This window comes from Oncorhynchus nerka, linkage group LG12 (assembly GCF_034236695.1).
Source record: "Oncorhynchus nerka isolate Pitt River linkage group LG12, Oner_Uvic_2.0, whole genome shotgun sequence".
Classification (NCBI taxonomy): domain Eukaryota; kingdom Metazoa; phylum Chordata; class Actinopteri; order Salmoniformes; family Salmonidae; genus Oncorhynchus; species Oncorhynchus nerka.
The window spans coordinates 16,110,970-16,134,169 of NC_088407.1; the positions used below are offsets into that span (position 1 = coordinate 16,110,970).

General features: G+C 44.0%; 1 protein-coding gene across 1 annotated transcript in view; it reads left to right on the forward strand.

Moving 5' to 3' along the window:
- LOC115139039 (collagen alpha-6(IV) chain-like) overlaps positions 1 to 23,200 on the forward strand; it is a 320,502-nt gene that overhangs the window by 288,757 nt on the left and 8,545 nt on the right. The window contains exons 33-38 of the mRNA XM_065025281.1: positions 6,433 to 6,615; positions 6,832 to 6,939; positions 7,156 to 7,347; positions 21,384 to 21,500; positions 22,611 to 22,772; positions 23,018 to 23,116. Coding sequence (XP_064881353.1) covers positions 6,433 to 6,615; positions 6,832 to 6,939; positions 7,156 to 7,347; positions 21,384 to 21,500; positions 22,611 to 22,772; positions 23,018 to 23,116 — 861 coding nt within the window. The remainder of the gene's footprint in view (positions 1 to 6,432; positions 6,616 to 6,831; positions 6,940 to 7,155; positions 7,348 to 21,383; positions 21,501 to 22,610; positions 22,773 to 23,017; positions 23,117 to 23,200) is intronic.

Consider the following 23,200-nt stretch of genomic DNA (forward strand, 5'->3'; position numbering starts at 1 on the left):
TAAATGTATATTTTATTTCACCTTTATTTAACCAGGTAGGCCAGTTTAGAACAAGTTCTCATTTACAACTGCGACCTGGCCAAGATAAAGCAAAGCAGTTCGACACATAAATCAAATCAAATGTTATTTATCACATACACATGGTTAGCAGATGTTAATGCGAGTGTAGCGAAATGCTTGTGCTTCTAGTTCCGACCATGCAGTAATATCTAACAAGTAATCTAACCTAACAATTTCACAACAACTACCTTAAACACACAGGTGTAAAGGAATGAATAAGAATATGTACATAAAAATATATGAATGAGCGATGGCCGAACAGCATAGGCAAGATGCCGTAGATGGTATAGAGTACAGTATATACATATGAGAGTAATGTAGGGTATGTAAACATTATGTAAAGTGGCTAGTGAAACATTTATTATATCAATTTTTATGTGAATAGGCAGTGGCTCGGGTGGTTGTTGTCCTTGATGATCTTTATGGCCTTCCTGTGACATCGGGGGGTGTAGGTGTCCTGGAGGGCAGGTAGTTTGCCCCCGGTGATGCGTTGTGCAGACCTCACTACCCTCTGGAGAGCCTTCCGGTTCTGGGCGGAGCAGTTGCCGTACCAGGCGGTGATACAGCCCGACAGGATGCTCTCGATTGTGCATCTGTAAAAGTTTGTGAGTGTTTTTAGTGACAAGCCGAATTTCTTCAGCCTCCAGCCTTCTTCACCACGCTGTCTGTGTGGGTGGACCATTTCAGTTTGTCCGTGATGTGTACGCAGAGGAACTTAAAACTTTTCACCTTCTCCACTACTGTCCCGTCGATGTGGATAGGGGGCTGCTCCCTCTGCTGTTTCCTGAAGTTCACGATCATCTCCTTTGTTTTGTTGACATTGAGTGTGAGGTTATTTTCCTGACACCACACTCTGAGGGCCCTCACCTCCTCCCTGTAGGCCTTCTCGTCGCTGTTGGTAATCAAGCCTACCACTGTAGTGTTGTCTGCAAATTTCATGATTGAGTTGGAGGTGTGCATGGCCACGCAGTCATGGGTGAACAGGGAGTACAGGAGAGGGCTGAGAACACACCCTTGTGGGGCCCCAGTGTTGAGGATCAGCGGGGTGGAGATGTCGTTACCTACCCTCACCACCTGGGGGCGGCCTGTTAGGAAGTCCAGGACCCAGCTGCACAGGGCGGGGTCGAGACTCAGGGTCTTGAGCTTAATGACGAGTTTGGAGGGTACTATGGTGTTAAATGCTGAGCTGTAGTCGATGAACAGCAGCATTCTTACATAGGTATTCCTCTTGTCCAGATGGGTTAGGGGGGTGTGCAGTGTGATTGCGATTGAGTCTGTGGACCTATTTGTGCGGTAAGCAAATTGGAGTGGGTCTAGGGTGTCAGGTAGGGTGGAGGTGATATGGTCCTTGACTAGTCTCTCAAAGCCCTTCATGATGACGGAAGTGAGTGCTATGGGGCGATAGTCATTTAGTTAAGTTACCTTCGCTTTCTTGGGAACAGGAACAATGCTGGCCCTCTTGAAGCATGTGGGAAGAGCAGACTGGGATAAGGATTGATTGAATATGTCCGTAAACACACCAGCCAGCTGGTCTGCGCATGCTCTGAGGACGCGGCTTGGGATGCCGTCTGGGCTGGCAGCCTTGCGAGGGTTAACACGTTTAACCTGTCTGGTTCCGCTAGCGGAACCCCTCGCCAACAGCCAGTGAAATTGCAGGGCGCCAAATGTAGTCTCATAAATCAAATTTCTCAAACTTACAAGTATTAGACGTAATTTTAAAGATAGAATTCTCGTTAATCCAGCCACAGTGTCTCATTTCAAAAATGCTTTACAGCGAAAGCTCCACAAATGATTATGTTAGGTCACCACCAAGTCACAGAAAAACACAGCCATTTTGCCAGCCAAAGAGAGGAGTTACAAAAAGCACAAATAGAGATAAAATTAATCACTACCCTTTGATCTTCATCAGATGACACTCATAGGACTTCATGTTACACAATACATGTATGTTTTGTTCGATAAAGTGCATATTTATTTCCAAAAATCTAATTTTACATTGGCGTGTTATGTTCAGTAGTTCCAAAACATGCTGTGATTTTGCAGAGAGCCACATCAATTTCCAGAAATACTCATAATAAACATTGATAATAGATACAACTATTATACATGGAACTTTAGATAAACTTCTCCTTAATGCAACCGCTGTGTCAGATTTCAAAAAAACTTTTCTGAAAAAGCATACCATGCAATAATCTGAGTACGGCGCTCAGAGCCCAAACCAGCCAAAGAAATATCCGCCATGTTGTGGAGTCAACATTAGTCAGAAATAGCATTATAAATATTCACTTACCCTTAATGATCTTCATCAGAATGCATTCCCAGGAATCCCAGTTTCACAATATATGTTTGATTTGTTCGATAAAGTTCATCATTTATGTCCATATACAGGGTACCTCCTTTTGTTAGGGCGTTTGGTAAACAAATCCAAACGCGCGTGCAAGGCCAGCAGAAAGGTCGGACGAAAAGTCCAAAAAGTTATATTACTGGTCGTAGAAACATGTCAAACGAAGTATAGAATCAATCTTTAGGATGTTTTTAACATAAATCTTCGATAATGTCCCAACCGGAGAATTCCTTTGTCTGTAGAAAAGCAATGGAACGCGAGGTAACTTTCACATGACCGCGCGTCACGAGCCCATGGCTCTCTGCCAGACACCTGACTCATTCCCCTCTAATTCAGCCCCCCTTCACAGTAGAAGCCTGAAACAACATTCTAAAGGCTGTTGACATCTAGTGGAAACCTTAGGAAGTGCAAGATGACCAATATCCCACTGTATCTTCAATAGGGGCTGAATTGAAAAACTACAAACCTCAGATTTCCCACTTCCTGTTTGGATTTCTTCTCCGGTTTTGCTTGCCATATGAGGTCTGTTATACTCACAGACATCATTCAAACAGTTTCAGAAACTTCAGAGTGTTTTCTATCCAATACTACTAATAATATGCATATATTAGCATCTGTGACTGAGTAGCAGGCAGTTTACTCTGAAGTTGTTTAGTTTGTCTGGGAGCAAGACAACATGGTCCGCGACAACAAAACACAGAGTTACACATGGAATAAACAAACATACAGTCAATAATACAGTAGAAAAAAAGTATATATACAGAGTGTGCAAATGAGGTAAGATAAGGGAGGTAAGGCAATAAATAGGCCATGGTAGCAAAGTAATTACAATATAGCAATTAAACACTGGAATTGTAGATGTGCAGAAGATGAATGTGCAAGTAGAGATACTGGGGTGCAAAGGAGCAGGATAAATAAATAAATACAGTATGGGGATGAGGTAGTTGGATGGGCTATTTACAGATGGGCTATGTACAGGTGCAGTGATCTGTGAGCTGCTCTGGCAGCTGGTGCTTAAAGCTAGTGAGGGAGATATGTGTCTGAGAGACTGCCAGAGGTCCAGACAACAGGCCCTCCGATTTGACACACTGAACTCTATCAGAGAAGTAGTTGGTGAACCAGGCGAAGCAATCATTTGAGAAACCAGGGCTGTTGAGTCTGCCGATAAGAATGTGGTGATTGACAGAGTCGAAAGCGTTGGCCAGGTCGATGAATACGGCTGCACAGTATTGTCTCTTATCGATGGCGGTTATGATATCGTTTAGGACCTTGAGGGTGGCTGAGGTGCACCTATGACCAGTTCTGAAACCAGATTGCATAGCGGAGAAGGTACGGGGGGATTCGAAATGGTCGGTAATCTGTTTGTTAACTTTGCTTTCGAAGACCTTAGAAAGGCAGGGCAGGATAGATATAGGTCTGTAGCAGTTTGGGTCTAGAGTGTCTCCCCCTTTGAAGAGGGGGATGACCGCGGCTGCTTTCCAATCTTTGGGAATCTCAGATGATACGAAAGAGAGGTTTAACAGGCTCGTAATAGGGGTTGCAACAACTTCTTCAGATAATTTTTAGAAAGAGAGGGTCCAGATTGTCTAGCCCGGCTGATTTGTAGGGGTCCAGATTTTGTAGCTCTTTCGGAACATCAGCAATCTGGATTTGGGTGAAGGAGAAGTGGGGGAGGTTTGGGCGAGTTGCTGTGGGGGGTGCAGGGCTGTTGACCGGGGTGGGGGTAGCCAGGTGGAAAGCATGGCCAGCCGTAGATAAATACTTACTGAAATTCTCAATTATAGTGGATTTATCGGTGGTGACAGAGTTTCCTAGCCTCAGTGCAGTGGGCAGCTGGGAGGAGGTGTTCTTATTCCCCCTGGATTTTACAGTGTTCCAGAACCTTTTTGAGTTTGTGCTACAGGATGCAAATTTCTGCTTGAAAAAGCATGCCTTAGCTTTTCTAACTGCCTGTGTATATTGGTTCCTAACTTCCCTGAAAAGTTGCATATCATGGGGGCTATTCAATGCTAAAACAGAACGCCACAGGATGTTTTTGTGCTGGTCAAGGGCAGTCAGGTCTGGAGAGAACCAAGGGCTATGTCTGTTCCTGCTTCTAAATGTTTTGAATGGGGCATGCTTATTTAAGATGGTGAGGAAGGCACTTTTGAAGAATAACCAGGAATCCTCTACTGACGGAATGAGGTCAATATCCTTCCAGGATACCCGGGCCAGGTCGATTAGAAAGGCCTGATTCTCTTAACTGTTGTCTCTTCCCTGTGATGGTCTCTTCCCTGTGATGGTCTCTTCCCTGTGGTGGTCTCTTCCCTGTGATGGTCTCTTCCCTGTGATGGTATCTTCCCTGTGGTGGTCTCTTCCCTGTGATGGTCTCTTCCCTGTGATGGTCTCTTCCCTGTGATGGTCTCTTCCCTGTGATGGTCTCTTCCCTGTGGTGGTCTCCTCCCTGTGATTGTCTCTTCCCTGTGGTGGTCTCCTCCCTGTGATGGTCTCTTCCCTGTGGTGGTCTCCTCCCTGTGGTGGTCTCTTCCCTGTGATGGTCTCTTCCCTGTGGTGGTCTCCTCCCTGTGATGGTCTCTTCCCTGTGGTGGTCTCCTCCCTGTGATGTTCTCTTCCCTGTGATGGTCTCTTCCCTGTGATGGTCTCTTCCCTGTGGTGGTCTCTTCCCTGTGATGGTCTCTTCCATGTGATGGTCTCTTCCATGTGATGGTCTCTTCCCTGTGATGGTCTCTTCCCTGTGGTGGTCTCTTCCCTGTGGTGGTCTCTTCCATGTGATGGTCTCTTCCCTGTGATGGTCTCTTCCCTGTGATTTTCTCTTCCCTGTGATGGTCTCTTCCCTGTGATGGTCTCTTCCCTGTGATGGTCTCTTCCTTGTGGTGGTCTCTTCCCTGTGATGGTCTCTTCCCTGTGGTGGTCTCTTCCCTGTGGTGGTCTCTTCCCTGTGATGGTCTCTTCCCTGTGGTGGTCTCTTCCTTGTGATGGTCTCTTCCCTGTGGTGGTCTCTTCCCTGTGATGGTCTCTTCCCTGTGATGGTATCTTCCCTGTGGTGGTCTCCTCCCTGTGATGGTCTCTTCCCTGTGATGGTCTCTTCCCTGTGATGGTCTCTTCCCTGTGATAGTCTCTTCCTTGTGATGGTCTCTTCCTTGTGGTGGTCTCTTCCCTGTGATGGTCTGTTCCCTGTGATGGTCTCTTCCCTGTGGTGGTCTCTTCCCTGTGATGGTCTCTTCCCTGTGGTGGTCTCTTCCCTGTGATGGTCTCTTCCCTGAGATGGTCTCTTCCCTGTGGTGGTCTCTTCCCTGTGATGGTCTCTTCCCTGAGATGGTCTCTTCCTTGTGATGGTCTCTTCCCTGTGGTGGTCTCTTCCCTGTGATGGTCTCTGGTGGATTAAATTGAAATTGCAACCAACTTTCTGTGGCTTGGTTTACCTGTACCTTGTCAGTGTAAAGGTTTTGTATTGGTTAAGTTCTTACTTGTATCTTGTCAGTGTAAAGGTTTAACATTGGTTAAGATCTTACCTGTACCTTGTCAGTGTAAAGGTTTTGTGTTGGTTTAGTTGTTACCTGTATCTTGTCAGTGTAAAGGGTTTGTGTTGGTTTAGTTGTTACCTGTACCTTGTCAGTGTAAAGGTTTTGTGTTGGTTTAGTTGTTACCTGTACCTTGTCAGTGTAAAGGTTTTGTGTTGGTTTAGTTGTTACCTGTACCTTGTCAGTGTAAAGGTTTTGTGTTGGTTTAGTTGTTACCTGTATCTTGTCAGTGTAAAGGTTTTGCATTGGTTTAGTTGTTACCTGTACCTTGTCAGTGTAAAGGTTTTGTGTTGGTTTAGTTGTTACCTGTACCTTGTCAGTGTAAAGGTTTTGTGTTGGTTTAGTTGTTACCTGTACCTTGTCAGTGTAAAGGTTTAACATTGGTTAAGATCTTACCTGTACCTTGTCAGTGTAAAGGTTTTGTGTTGGTTTAGTTGTTACCTGTATCTTGTCAGTGTAAAGGTTTTGTATTGGTTAAGTTCTTACTTGTATCTGTATGGTCCTCAGGGGAGAGAGGTGACTCATCCGGCTACCCCGGAAGTCCCGGAGCTAAAGGTGAGTCCGGAACCCCCGGTTACCCAGGTGGCCAAGGTGCTAATGGCGCCCCCGGCGACAACGGTTTCCCAGGGGGCCCTGGGTTCAGCGGACAGAAGGGAGAAGCGGGAGTTCCTGGAAGACCCGGACTCTTGGGTGAGTAGTGGTGATGATGATGTCACAGGACGTGATGTCATAAATATCACACAGATTAATCATGTCACAGGGAAGTGATATTTAAACAATTTAGAAAAGGTGGAAAAAGAAAGAAAAAAAAAAATATATATATATACTGTATATATTAACCCCCTCATCCTCATTCATCATTTTCTATGTTCCTGGTTATGTTTTTTGGGGTCCCCCTCCTCTCAGGTACCCCTGGTTTCACTGGGGCTAAGGGTCTGAACGGATACCCAGGAGGAAGAGGTCTTGACGGGACGACTGGCCGCCCCGGCTCCCCTGGATCATCTGGAGAAAAAGGTTTGTCGGACACACACACACACACACACACACACACAGAAATACGCCCACGCACACTCAAACACACACACATTACAGTTTGTAATACAACATCATTGGCCTGAGTGAAAATCTTTCCCCATTTAACTGAAATGGCCTCTGACAATGTCATAACTTCAGTACAATGTCCCTTATTGGTGTCGATGTCATGATGCAATAATCATGTTCCTTCTCAAGGTCTGTCGGGATCTCCTGGTCTTCATGGACTCAACGGACTGGCTGGACCGAACGGTCTACCAGGAACCCCGGGTTATAGTGAGGAGGGGCGCCCCGGCACCCCTGGAGCGGCCGGTTTGAAGGGAGAGAGGGGATCCTCCATCCCAGGACCCCCGGGATACAACGCGGAGAAGGGAGCGAGAGGAGAGTCAGGTGAGAAAGATTCATCAATCAATCAAATTCATTTTATAGAGAAAGATCAATCAATCAAATACATTTTATAATGAAAGATCAATAAATACAATTTATTTTATAGAGAAAGATCAATCAATCCTTAAAATGTATTTTATAGAGAAAGATTAATCAATCAATACAATTTATTTTATAGCCCTTTTTACATCAGCAGTTGTCACAAAGTGTAGATGTACATATTACTAGTGTACTGTAGATGTACATATTACTAGTGTACTGTAGATGTACATATTACTAGTGTACTGTAGATGTACATATTACTAGTGTACTGTAGATGTACATATTACTAGTGTACTGTAGATGTACATATTACTATTGTACTGTAGATGTACATATTACTAGTGTACTGTAGATGTACATATTACTAGTGTACTGTAGATGTACATATTACTAGTGTACTGTAGATGTACATATTACTAGTGTACTGTAGATGTACATATTACTAGTGTACTGTAGATGTACATATTACTAGTGTACTGTAGATGTACATATTACTAGTGTACTGTAGATGTACATATTACTAGTGTACTGTAGATGTACATATTACTAGTGTACTGTAGATGTACATATTACTAGTGTACTGTAGATGTACATATTACTATTGTACTGTAGATGTACATATTACTAGTGTACTGTAGATGTACATATTACTAGTGTACTGTAGATGTACATATTACTAGTGTACTGTAGATGTACATATTACTATTGTACTGTAGATGTACATATTACTAGTGTACTGTAGATGTACATATTACTAGTGTACTGTAGATGTACATATTACTAGTGTACTGTAGATGTACATATTACTAGTGTACTGTAGATGTACATATTACTAGTGTACTGTAGATGTACATATTACTATTGTACTGTAGATGTACATATTACTAGTGTACTGTAGATGTACATACGCTTGCAGAACTATTCTACCCTTGTTTTATGTGAACAAATTGTTCACAATTATTTAACATTTTTTTCTCCAAAAATGTATAACATCACAGACAGTCAAACACACATACAGATCCTGTATCTCGCCCAATCAAACTTACAGTCACAATATGCAAATTTAAAAATAGATATATATATTATATGACTGGAGACATGCAAAATGTAACAGCAGATGTGTAAAAAAAAAAAAACTATTCTAAAATTTGAGTGAAACATATAGTACGAGCATCTGGTTCATTTGGAATGGTCTGTTTTTGAAGCATATTAAGGAACAATTCTCATCTCCATTGTGAGCCATATTTACAGTTATCCTATCACCTCAGCCCAAATCTGACTGAATAAGTGTTCGTTGTCAGATGTATGGGGACAAGTGACCTGTATCCAAGTGCATTGCTGGGTAATTCTCCCTGCAGAACCATCAACATGAAAAAGCATAATCCTTGCCTACCCCGGCCACGGTTATTCAAGTCTTAGTGTGAACAATGGGTCTGGTCACCTCTCTTGGCAAGGGCATCAAAGTCTGGTGTCATCTTGGATGTAGAGATTCTCAGAACACCTGACAAGTGGTCACTTGTTAAATTTGACCTGTGGCGGGATTTGTGGTAAATTCATGACTGAGAATGTTTGTTCACCCGAATTTGACCCGAATAAAACAAGCATTCTTTGGGCGTTTTTTAAATATTTGGAAACTTCGTTTCATTCTGGGAGCCATAGAACTGGTCTATTGTTGCTGTTTTGTACTTCTCCTTCAAAGATCTGTCACATTGGATGTTGAGGAGCTACAATTGTGTGTCTGGTGGTGTTTTCTCACTGTTGAAAGACAGGGGGCATGAAACAATCTCAATCACGGTCTGAGGAGCTGCGGGAAAACTCAGCATGCAGGTCGATCAAAGTGCTACTGTCTGTCAGTGTGGCACTGCGATTTGGGCGTTTTCAGTGTGGCACTGCGATGTGGGCGTTTTCAGTGTGGCACTGCGATGGGGCCGTTTTCAGTGTGGCACTGCGATGGGGCCGTTTTCAGTGTGGCACTGCGATGTGGCCGTTTTCAGTGTGGCACTGCGATGGGACCATTTTCAGTGTGGCACTGCGATGTGGCCGTTTTCAGTGTGGCACTGCGATGTGGGGGTTTTCAGTGTGGCACTGCGATGTGGGGGTTTTCAGTGTGGCACTGCGATGTGGGCGTTTTCAGTGTGGCACTGCGATGTGGGCGTTTTCAGTGGAGCCCTGCGATGGGGCCGTTTTCAGTGTGGCACTGCGATGGGACCGTTTTCAGTGTGGCCCTGCGATGGGACCGTTTTCAGTGTGGCACTGCGATGTGGCCGTTTTCAGTGTGGCACTGCGATGTGGGCGTTTTCAGTGTGGCACTGCGATGGGGCCGTTTTCAGTGTGGCACTGCGATGTGGCCGTTTTCAGTGTGGCACTGCGATGTGGCCGTTTTCAGTGTGGCACTGCGATGTGGCCGTTTTCAGTGTGGCACTGCGATGTGGCCGTTTTCAGTGTGGCACTGCGATGTGGGGGTTTTCAGTGTGGCACTGCGATGTGGGGGTTTTCATTGTGGCACTGCGATGTGGGCGTTTTCAGTGTGGCACTGCGATGTGGGGGTTTTCAGTGTGGCACTGCGATGTGGGCGTTTTCAGTGTGGCACTGCGATGTGGGGCTTTTCAGTGTGGCACTGCGATGTGGGCGTTTTCAGTGTGGCACTGCGATGTGGGGCTTTTCAGTGTGGCACTGCGATGTGGGGGTTTTCAGTGTGGCACTGCGATGGGACCGTTTTCAGTGTGGCCCTGCGATGGGACCGTTTTCAGTGTGGCACTGCGATGTGGCCGTTTTCAGTGTGGCACTGCGATGTGGGCGTTTTCAGTGGGGCCCTGCGATGGGGCCGTTTTCAGTGTGGTACTGCGATGTGGCCGTTTTCAGTGTGGCACTGCGATGTGGCCGTTTTCAGTGTGGCACTGCGATGTGGCCGTTTTCAGTGTGGCACTGCGATGGGACCGTTTTCAGTGTGGCACTGCGATGTGGCCGTTTTCAGTGTGGCACTGCGATGTGGGGGTTTTCAGTGTGGCACTGCGATGTGGGGGTTTTCAGTGTGGCACTGCGATGTGGGCGTTTTCAGTGTGGCACTGCGATGTGGGGGTTTTCAGTGTGGCCCTGCGATGGGACCGTTTTCAGTGTGGCCAGTGTCGGGAACATGAGTGAGAGAGCGGCTGCTCATTTGTCTGGAGAACAACATAAGTTTGGCCTTGAAGACTTTCACGTTGGAATACAGTCGAAGCCCAAAAACACCACTTCCCTGCAGTTTCACGTTCAGATGTTTCAGATGCCCCGACATGTCCACACCGAAATCAAAGTCGCCCAGCCGGTCTGTGTCTTTCAACTCAGAGAAGTCGTCAGCTTTACCAACCGTATTAAGGAACATACCCATCTCACCTCTCAGTTCCCACACACGGCTAAATGCTTTTCCCAGGCTTAGCCAGCGCACATTTGAATGGGACAACAAGTTCTGGTGCTCTGCCTCTATGTCATTGAGCAGATGAATGAACTGACAATGGATAAGCCTGTATAAAGTTGAACTGACGATGGATAAGCCTTGTCTGTATAAAGTTGAACTAACGATGGATAAGCCTCCTTGTCTGTATAAAGTTGAACTGACGATGGATAAGCCTCCTTGCCTGTATAAAGTTGAACTGACGATGGATAAGCCTCCTTGTCCATATAAAGTTGAACTGACGATGGATAAGCCTCCTTGTCTGTATAAAGTTGAACTGACGATGGATAAGCCTCCTTGTCCGTATAAAGTTGAACTGACGATGGATAAGCCTCCTTGTCTGTATAAAGTTGAACTGACGATGGATAAGCCTCCTTGTTCGTATAAAGTTGACCTGACGATGGATAAGCCTTCTTGTCTGTATAAAGTTGAACTGACGATGGATAAGCCTCCTTGTCCGTATAAAGTTGAACTGACGATGGATAAGCCTCCTTGTCCGTATAAAGTTGAACTGACGATGGATAAGCCCATATAAAGTTGAACTGACGATGGATAAGCCTCCTTGTCCGTATGAAGTTGAACTGACGATGGATAAGCCTCCTTGTCTGTATAAAGTTGAACTAACGATGGACAAGCCTCCTTGCCCGTATAAAGTTGAACTGACGATGGATAAGCCTCCTTGTCTGTATAAAGTTGAACTGACGATGGATAAGCCTCCTTGTTCGTATAAAGTTGACCTGACGATGGATAAGCCTTCTTGTCTGTATAAAGTTGAACTGACGATGGATAAGCCTCCTTGTCCGTATAAAGTTGAACTGACGATGGATAAGCCTCCTTGTCCGTATAAAGTTGAACTGACGATGGATAAGCCCATATAAAGTTGAACTGACGATGGATAAGCCTCCTTGCCCGTATAAAGTTGAACTGACGATGGATAAGCCCGTATAAAGTTGAACTGACGATGGATAAGCCTCCTTGTCCGTATAAAGTTGAACTGACGATGGATAAGCCTCCTTGCCCGTATAAAGTTGAACTGACGATGGATAAGCCTCCTTGCCCGTATAAAGTTGAACTGACGATGGATAAGCCTGTATAAAGTTGAACTGACGATGGATAAGCCTCCTTGTCTGTATAAAGTTGAACTGACGATGGTTAAGCCTCCTTGTCTGTATAAAGTTGAACTGACGATGGATAAGCCTCCTTGTCTGTATAAAGTTGATCTGACGATGGATAAGCCTTATTGCCCGAATAAAGTTGAACTGACGATTGATAAACCTCCTTGTCTGTATAAAGTTGAACTGACGATGGTTAAGCCTCCTTGTCTGTATAAAGTTGAACTGACGATGGATAAGCCTCCTTGCCCGTATAAAGTTGAACTGACGATGGTTAAGCCTGTATAAAGTTGAACTGACGATGGACAACCTCCTTGCCCGTATAAAGTTGAACTGACTATGGATAAGCCTCCTTGTCTGTATAAAGTTGAACTGACGATGGTTAACCTGTTGCTTCTACTCGGGACGCTTGCGTCCCAACTAGAGCTCTGGAAATGCAAATGCGCTACGCTAAATGCTAATAGTATTAGTTAAAACTCAAAAGTTCATTAAAATACACATGCAGGGTATCGAATTAAAGCTACACTCGTTGTGAATCCAGGCAACAAGTCAGATTTTTAAAATGCTTTTCGGCGAAAGCATGAGAAGCTATTATCTGATAGCATGCAACACCCCAAAAGACCCACAGGGGACGTAAACAAAATAATTAGCATTTCGGCGTTACACAAACCGCACAATAAAATAGAAAACATTCATTACCTTTCACCATCTTCTTTGTTGGCACTCCTAGATGTCCCATAAACACTATTTGGGTCTTTATTTCGATTAAATCGGTCCATATAAAGCCTAGATATCGTTATATGTAGACTGTGTGATAAACGAAAAAAACATCGTTTCAAAACGTAACGTCATTTTTTAAAATTCAAAAAGTCGACGATAAACTTTCACAAAACACTTCGAAATACGTTTGTAATGCAACTTTAGGTATTAGTAAACGTGCGATAAAATTCATCAGGAGGCGATGTAAAGATCATTAGCTGTCCGTCTGGAAAAATGTCCGGCTAGAAACTCAACGAAAATATCCGGTCCTAGACCGGATTAGATACGGTGTCCTGTATGTGTTTGACCAAGAAAAAACTCGAAGGGAAATGACAAGACTCTAGACACCCTGTGGAAGCTGTAGGTACTGCAACCTCAGTCAATTAATTGTGGTTCACGTTTATCAATGGGTTCAAGTAGCGCATGGATATATTTTCCCCATTTTCAGTGATCAGTTTTTCCTGTGCTTTTCGATGTAAATGCCGTTCTGGTAAAGCCACAGCAGTGATTTAACCAGTTTTGTAAAGGTCTGCGTGTTTTCTATCCACACAGACTAAGCAAATGCATATACTATATTCCTGGCATGAGTAGCAGGGCGCTGAAATGTTGCGCGATTTTTAACAGAATGTTCAAAAAAGTAGAGGGTCGACTGAAGAGGTTAAGCCTCCTTGCCCGTATAATGTTGAACTGACTATGGATAAGCCTCCTTGCCCGTATAAAGTTGAACTGACGATGGATAACCCCGTATAAAGTTGAACTGACGATGGATGAGCCTCCTTGTCTGTATAAAGTTGAACTGACGATGGTTAAGCCTCCTTGTCTGTATAAAGTTGAACTGACGATGGTTAAGCCTCCTTGTCTGTATAAAGTTGAACTGACGATGGATAAGCCTCCTTGCCCGTATAAAGTTGAACTGACGATGGATAAGCCCGTATAAAGTTGAACTGACGATGGATAAGCCTCCTTGTCCGTATAAAGTTGAACTGACGATGGATAAGCCTACTTGTCTGTATAAAGTTGAACTAACGATGGATAAGCCCGTATAAAGTTGACCTGACGATGGATAAGCCTCCTTGTCTGTATAAAGTTGAACTGACGATGGATAAGCCTCCTTGTCTGTATAAAGTTGAACTGACAATGGATAAGCCTCCTTGTCTGTATAAAGTTGAACTGACGATGGATAAGCCTCCTTGCCCGTATAAAGTTGAACTGACGATGGATAAGCCTCCTTGTCTGTATAAAGTTGAACTGACGATGGATAAGCCTGTATAAAGTTGAACTGACGATGGATAAGCCTCCTTGTCCGTATAAAGTTGAACTGACGATGGATAAGCCTCCTTGTCTGTATAAAGTTGAACTAACGATGGACAAGCCTCCTTGCCCGTATAAAGTTGACCTGACGATGGATAAGCCTCCTTGTCCGTATAAAGTTGAACTGACGATGGATAAGCCTCCTTGCCCGTATAAAGTTGAACTGACGATGGATAAGCCTCCTTGTCCGTATAAAGTTGAACTGACGATGGATAAGCCTCCTTGTCTGTATAAAGTTGAACTGACGATGGATAAGCATGTATAAAGTTGAACTGACGATGGATAAGCCTCCTTGTCCGTATAAAGTTGAACTGACGATGGATAAGCCTCCTTGTCTGTATAAAGTTGAACTAACGATGGACAAGCCTCCTTGCCCGTATAAAGTTGACCTGACGATGGATAAGCCTCCTTGTCCGTATAAAGTTGAACTGACGATGGATAAGCCTCCTTGCCCGTATAAAGTTGAACTGACGATGGATAAGCCTCCTTGTCCGTATAAAGTTGAACTGACGATGGATAAGCCTACTTGTCTGTATAAAGTTGAACTAACGATGGATAAGCCCGTATAAAGTTGACCTGACGATGGATAAGCCTCCTTGTCTGTATAAAGTTGAACTGACGATGGATAAGCCTCCTTGTCTGTATAAAGTTGAACTGACAATGGATAAGCCTCCTTGTCTGTATAAAGTTGAACTGACGATGGATAAGCCTCCTTGCCCGTATAAAGTTGAACTGACGATGGATAAGCCTCCTTGTCTGTATAAAGTTGAACTGACGATGGATAAGCCTGTATAAAGTTGAACTGACGATGGATAAGCCTCCTTGTCCGTATAAAGTTGAACTGACGATGGATAAGCCTCCTTGTCTGTATAAAGTTGAACTAACGATGGACAAGCCTCCTTGCCCGTATAAAGTTGACCTGACGATGGATAAGCCTCCTTGTCCGTATAAAGTTGAACTGACGATGGATAAGCCTCCTTGCCCGTATAAAGTTGAACTGACGATGGATAAGCCTCCTTGTCCGTATAAAGTTGAACTGACGATGGATAAGCCTACTTGTCTGTATAAAGTTGAACTAACGATGGATAAGCCCGTATAAAGTTGACCTGACGCTGGATAAGCCTCCTTGTCTGTATAAAGTTGAACTGACGATGGATAAGCCTCCTTGTCTGTATAAAGTTGAACTGACAATGGATAAGCCTCCTTGTCTGTATAAAGTTGAACTGACGATGGATAAGCCTCCTTGCCCGTATAAAGTTGAACTGACGATGGATAAGCCTCCTTGTCCGTATAAAGTTGAACTGACGATGGATAAGCCTCCTTGTCTGTATAAAGTTGAACTAACGATGGATAAGCCTCCTTGTCTGTATAAAGTTGACCTGACGATGGATAAGCCTCCTTGTCTGTATAAAGTTGAACTGACATTGGATAAGCCCGTATAAAGTTGACCTGACGATGGATAAGCCTCCTTGCCCGTATAAAGTTGATCTGACGATGGATAAGCCTGTATAAAGTTGAACTGACGATGGATAAGCCTCCTTGTCTGTATAAAGTTGAACTGACGATGGATAAGCCTCCTTGTCTGTATAAAGTTGAACTGACGATGGATAAGCCTCCTTGTCTGTATAAAGTTGAACTGACGATGGATAAGCCTGTATGAAGTTGAACTGACGATGGATAAGCCTCCTTGTCTGTATAAAGTTGAACTGACGATGGATAAGCCTCCTTGTCTGTATAAAGTTGAACTGACGATGGATAAGCCTCCTTGCCCGTATAAAGTTGAACTGACGATGGATAAGCCTCCTTGTCTGTATAAAGTTGAACTGACGATGGATAAGCCTCCTTGTCCGTATAAAGTTGAACTGACGATGGATAAGCCTCCTTGCCCGTATAAAGTTGAACTGACGATGGACAAGCCTGCATAAAGTTGAACTGACGATGGATAAGCCTCCTTGCCTGTATAAAGTTGAACTGACGATGGATAAGCCTCCTTGTCCGTATAAAGTTGAACTGACGATGGATAAGCCTCCTTGTCTGTATAAAGTTGAACTGACGATGGATAAGCCTCCTTGCCCGTATAAAGTTGAATTGATGATGGACAAGCCTCCTTGCCCGTATAAAGTTGACCTGACGATGGATAAGCCTCCTTGTCCGTATAAAGTTGAACTGACGATGGATAAGCCTCCTTGCCCGTATAAAGTTGAACTGACGATGGATAAGCCTCCTTGTCCGTATAAAGTTGAACTGACGAAGGATAAGCCTACTTGTCTGTATAAAGTTGAACTAACGATGGATAAGCCCGTATAAAGTTGACCTGACGATGGATAAGCCTCCTTGTCTGTATAAAGTTGAACTGACGATGGATAAGCCTCCTTGTCTGTATAAAGTTGAACGGACAATGGATAAGCCTCCTTGTCTGTATAAAGTTGAACTGACGATGGATAAGCCTCCTTGCCCGTATAAAGTTGAACTGACGATGGATAAGCCTCCTTGTCTGTATAAAGTTGAACTGACGATGGATAAGCCTGTATAAAGTTGAACTGACGATGGATAAGCCTCCTTGTCCGTATAAAGTTGAACTGACGATGGATAAGCCTCCTTGTCTGTATAAAGTTGAACTAACGATGGACAAGCCTCCTTGCCCGTATAAAGTTGACCTGACGATGGATAAGCCTCCTTGTCCGTATAAAGTTGAACTGACGATGGATAAGCCTCCTTGCCCGTATAAAGTTGAACTGACGATGGATAAGCCTCCTTGTCCGTATAAAGTTGAACTGACATTGGATAAGCCCGTATAAAGTTGACCTGACGATGGATAAGCCTCCTTGCCCGTATAAAGTTGATCTGACGATGGATAAGCCTGTATAAAGTTGAACTGACGATGGATAAGCCTCCTTGTCTGTATAAAGTTGAACTGACGATGGATAAGCCTCCTTGTCTGTATAAAGTTGAACTGACGATGGATAAGCCTCCTTGTCTGTATAAAGTTGAACTGACGATGGATAAGCCTGTATGAAGTTGAACTGACGATGGATAAGCCTCCTTGCCTGTATAAAGTTGAACTGACGATGGATAAGCCTCCTTGTCTGTATAAAGTTGAACTGACGATGGATAAGCCTCCTTGTCTGTATAAAGTTGAACTGACGATGGATAAGCCTCCTTGCCCGTATAACGTTGAACTGACGATGGATAAGCCTCCTTGTCTGTATAAAGTTGAACTGACGATGGATAAGCCTCCTTGTCCGTATAAAGTTGAACTGACGATGGATAAGCCTCCTTGCCCGTATAAAGTTGAACTGACGATGGACAAGCCTGCATAAAGTTGAACTGACGATGGATAAGCCTCCTTGCCTGTATAAAGTTGAACTGACGATGGATAAGCCTCCTTGTCCGTATAAAGTTGAACTGACGATGGATAAGCCTCCTTGTCTGTATAAAGTTGAACTGACGATGGATAAGCCTCCTTGCCTGTATAAAGTTGAATTGATGATGGATAAGCCTCCTTGTCTGTATAAAGTTGACCTGACGATGGATAAGCCTCCTTGTCTGTATAAAGTTGAACTGACGATGGATAAGCCTGTATAAAGTTGAACTGACGATCGATAAGCCTCCTTGCCTGTATAAAGTTTAACTGACGATGGATAAGCCTCCTTGCCCGTATAAAGTTGAACTGACGATGGATAAGCCTCCTTGCCCGTATAAAGTTGAACTGACGATGGATAAGCCTCCTTGCCCGTATAAAGTTGAACTGATGGTGGATAAGCCCGTATAAAGTTGAACTGACGATGGATAAGCCTCCTTGTCCGTATAAAGTTGAACTGACGATGGATAAGCCTCCTTGTCTGTATAAAGTTGAACTGACGATGGATAAGCCTCCTTGCCCGTATAAAGTTGAATTGATGATGGATAAGCCTCCTTGTCTGTATAAAGTTGACCTGACGATGGATAAGCCTCCTTGTCTGTATAAAGTTGAACTGACGATGGATAAGCCTGTATAAAGTTGAACTGACGATCGATAAGCCTCCTTGCCTGTATAAAGTTGAACTGACGATGGATAAGCCTCCTTGCCCGTATAAAGTTGAACTGACGATGGATAAGCCTCCTTGCCCGTATAAAGTTGAACTGACGATGGATAAGCCTCCTTGCCCGTATAAAGTTGAACTGATGGTGGATAAGCCCGTATAAAGTTGAACTGACGATGGATAAGCCCGTATAAAGTTGAACTGATGATGGATAAGCCTCCTTGCCCGTATAAAGTTGAACTGACGATGGATAAGCCTCCTTGCCTGTATAAAGTTGAACTGACAATGGATAAGCCTCCTTGCTTGTATAAAGTTGAACTGACAATGGATAAGCCTCCTTGCCCGTATAAAGTTGAACTGATGGTGGATACGCTCGTATAAAGTTGAACTGACGATGGATAAGCCCGTATAAAGTTGAACTGATGATGGATAAGCCTCCTTGCCCGTATAAAGTTGAACTGACGATGGATAAGCCTCCTTGCCTGTATAAAGTTGAACTGACGATGGATAAGCCTCCTTGCCCGTATAAAGTTGACCTGACGATGGATAAGCCTCCTTGTCCGTATAAAGTTGAACTGACGATGGATAAGCCTCCTTGCCTGTATAAAGTTGAACTGACAATGGATAAGCCTCCTTGCCTGTATAAAGTTGAACTGACGATGGGTAAGCCTCCTTGTCCGTATAAAGTTGAACTGACGATGGATAAGCCTCCTTGTCCGTATAAAGTTGAACTGATGATGGATAAGCCTGTATAAAGTTGAACTCACGATGGATAAGCCTCCTTGCCTGTATAAAGTTGAACTGACGATGGATAAGCCTCCTTGTCCGTATAAAGTTGAACTGACGATGGATAAGCCTCCTTGTCTGTATAAAGTTGAACTGATGATGGATAAGCCTGTATAAAGTTGAACTGATGATGGATAAGCCTCCTTGTCAGTATAAAGTTGAACTGACGATGGATAAGCCTCCTTGCCTTTATAAAGTTGAACTGACAATGGATAAGCCTCCTTGCTTGTATAAAGTTGAACTGACGATGGATAAGCCTCCTTGCCCGTATATAGTTGAACTGATGGTGGATAAGCTCGTATAAAGTTGAACTGACGATGGATAAGCCCGTATAAAGTTGAACTGATGATGGATAAGCCTCCTTGCCCGTATAAAGTTGAACTGACGATGGATAAGCCTCCTTGCCTGTATAAAGTTGAACTGACGATGGATAAGCCTCCTTGCCCGTATAAAGTTGACCTGACGATGGATAAGCCTCCTTGTCCGTATAAAGTTGAACTGACGATGGATAAGCCCCTTTGCCTGTATAAAGTTGAACTGACAATGGATAAGCCTCCTTGCCTGTATAAAGTTGAACTGACGATGGGTAAGCCTCCTTGTCCGTATAAAGTTGAACTGACGATGGATAAGCCTCCTTGTCCGTATAAAGTTGAACTGACGATGGATAAGCCTCCTTGTCTGTATAAAGTTGAACTGATGATGGATAAGCCTGTATAAAGTTGAACTGACGATGGATAAGCCTCCTTGCCTGTATAAAGTTGAACTGACGATGGATAAGCCTCCTTGTCCGTATAAAGTTGAACTGACGATGGCTAAGCCTCCTTGTCTGTATAAAGTTGAACTGATGATGGATAAGCCTGTATAAAGTTGAACTGATGATGGATAAGCCTCCTTGTCCGTATAAAGTTGAACTGACGATGGATAAGCCTCCTTGCCTGTATAAAGTTGAACTGACGATGGATAAGCCTCCTTGTCTTTATAAAGTTGAACTGATGATGGATAAGCCTGTATAAAGTTGAACTGATGATGGATAAGCCTCCTTGCCTGTATAAAGTTGAACTGACGATGGATAAGCCTCCTTGCCTGTATAAAGTTGACAAATTGTACGACCACTTTGACAAGATTTTCCAGTTTTAACACACTTCTACACAGGGCTTCCTGATGAATAATACACTGAAGATATATACATTCCTCCGAGTTGAGCCTTTCTTCTCTTTTACTTTGTCTTGTCATCTTTTTAGCAGGCCAATGTTTTTACCAGGTAGATTTGGTGATGTTTTGTCAATTTGCTCCACGGTAGATTCATTTTTTTCCCAAGAAGGCAAGACACCCTGTCATATAAGTCAGAGCCCCTTGATTGTTCCCATCATTGATTCCATCGCAAGAAGTTCTCATTTATTCATCTGACAAAAAGATCGAAGCCATCTTGTTTTTTTCTTCAACTCTGAGATGAGCTCCTCACCTATCATTTCCACGCGCCTGGTGATGGTTCTGCGTGATAAGTACATTTTCTAGAATTGGCTTTTAATCTCAGGACAAAGTATACCAGCAGTCTCCACCATACGCTTTTCCCCAAACTCCCCTTCAGCAAAAGGCTATGCTTTTCGCTTTTATGTGCCACTACGTTGCCTTAGTTACGGAAGTCTTGAGTAGAGCATCGTTTTTTTGTTTGGCTTTTAAGTTGTGGCGTGTTTTGAGGCCTTCCTTGCCTTTTCCTAAGAGGACAGATTGGTAGCGTAGTTAGCATGCTTACTTGAAAAATGACGATTGAGATTATATTCCTTAAAAACACTTTCTTGGCAAATCAGACATACCGCCTTATGTCCAATGTTAGTAAATATATATATATATATATTCTACTGTGCATTCTTCTTTAAACACACAACATTCAGAGACCACTTTTCTCATTTTCGCAGCACTCATTTTTCACGTCAAAAGTCGTCAAGCAATGAAGTGGCTGTGATGACTGAGCCCATTCTGAATCTGACTGTAGACCCTAATACAGAGCGCGCTGTCAGGCTACATCGCCATCTATTGGAGGTTGTTTGTATATCATGTAATGAGTCGTTTTAGGCCGAAAATCGCAACTCAAATATAATCATATTTAACGCATTTAAAAAATTTCTCAAGGGCCAGATTGAAGTGCCCGGCAGGCCCGATACGGACCCCCCCTGCCCTAACCGCTAGACTTGCTTGTAATACTCCACTCACTACATTTGACCAGAGGCTGTTTCTAAAGCAGACAGTGAGGTGTGTGTGTGTGTGTGTGTGTGTGTGTGTGTGTGTGTGTGTGTGTGTGTGTGTGTGTGTGTGTGTGTGTGTGTGTGTGTGTGTGTGTGTGTGTGTGTGTGTGTGTGTGTGTGTGTTTGTGTGTGTGTGTGTGTGTCAAATGTAGTGAGTGTAGTATTTTTTAAATGCGTTATGTATGATTATATGTGAGTTACGATTTTCGGCCTCAAATGACTCATTCCGTGTGTGTGTGTGTGTGTGTGTGTGTGTGTGTGTGTGTGTGTGTGTGTGTGTGTGTGTGTGTGTGTGTGTGTGTGTGGATGACCTTAACTCTTGTTTGGTTGTCAGGGGGTCCTGGTATGACAGGCTTCCCAGGTCTGCCTGGTCGTCGTGGGGAGACAATCGGCTCCAATATCCCTGGACCTCTGGGAGACCCAGGCCTGCCCGGACTCGATGGAGGAGAAGGTAGTTTAACCCTTTATTTAGCCTTTTATAAAACAATAGATTATATTCCTCTGTCTCACTTTCCTGCTCCTTCTTCCATCTCCTTCTACTCCTTTCTACTCCTCCCTTCTTCTTCTCCTTTCTACTTCTTCTCCTCCTTTCTACTTCTCCATCTCATCTTCTTCTCCTCCTTTCTACTTCTCCATCTCATCTTCTTCTCCTTCTTTCTACTTCTCCCTCTCATCTTCTTCTCCTCCTTTCTACTTCTCCCTCTCATCTTCTTCTCCTCCTTTCTACTTCTCCCTCTCATCTTCTTCTCCTCCTTTCTACTTCTCCATCTCATCTTCTTCTCCTCCTTTCTACTTCTCCATCTCATCTTCTTCTCCTCTTTTCTACTTCTCCCTCTCATCTTCTTCTCCTTTCTACTTCTCCCTCTCATCTTCTCCTCCTTTCTACTTCTCCCTCTCATTTTCTTCTCCTCCTTTCTACTTCTCCCTCTCATCTCATTGTCCTCCCTCCATCTAAATCCAGCTCTAACCACTCTATCTCTGTAGCTAGTTTACTGCGTGTTAAATGGTTAACATCTCCTCTCCCCTCCTGTCTGTTCCTCCTGGGTTTCCTCTCCTCCCCCCCTCCTCTCCATTCTCCTCTTTTTATTTTGTATTTAACCAGGTTGGCTAGTTGAGAACAAGTTCTCATTTACACCTGCGACCTGGCCAAGATAAAGCAAAGCAGTGCGACACAAACAACAACACAGAGTTACACATGGAATAAACAAACTTACGGTCAAAAATACAATAGAAAAAGTCTATATACATTGTGAGCAAATGAGGTAAGATAAGGGAGGCAAGGCAATAAATAGGCCATAGTGGCGAAATAATGACAATTTAGCAATTAAACACCGGAGTGATAGATGTGCAGAAGATGAGTGTGGAAGTAGAGATGCTGGGGTGCAAAGGAACAAAAAAATAACAGTATGGGGGATGAGGTAGTAGTTGTCTGGGCCATTTACAGATGGGCTACGTAGGTAATCTATCCTTCTCTTCCCTCCATCTAAATCCCAAACTCTGTCGACCTTTGTACTGTAGCTAGTTTACTCTTGTGTTAACTGTTTATGGTGGGTTCCTGCAGGTTACGGGGGTCCTCCAGGCCCCCCAGGCCCACCGGGGCCCAGTACGGCCCAGGGAGACAGGGGTGACGCAGGGCTACCTGGCTTCCCCGGCACCCCTGGGAGACGTGGAGACCCTGGAGGTCCCGGTGGCCCAGGAAGGGAAGGCAGCCCTGGGTTCAATGGTACGGGGAGGACTCTTGTTTGTTGACCACTCAATGTAATATCAGCCAGAATGTGACGTTGATTTGACGTCTGGATTCAAAGGTACAGAGATGATTATGTTGATCTGAAACATGTACAGTTTGCTGGAGAGGCACGTCGGTCGACCACTCAATCAATTATCAACCAGAATCGGATGTTGATCTGAGGTCTTTGCCCAGGGGTTGGTGTAGCAAACCATGTCTGATGTTGTTGTTGTGTTGCCTAGGAGAGAGAGGCGACTCTGGGTACAGTGGAGTGTCAGGAACCAAAGGCTACCCTGGAGATCCAGGATATTACGGAGGGAAAGGACCCAAAGGAAGGAAAGGTGAGAGACGTATCCTTTTACCATTGACCTGAACACATAACACTGGTCTTTGTCAATTTGATCAATTATGTTATAGAAGATTTA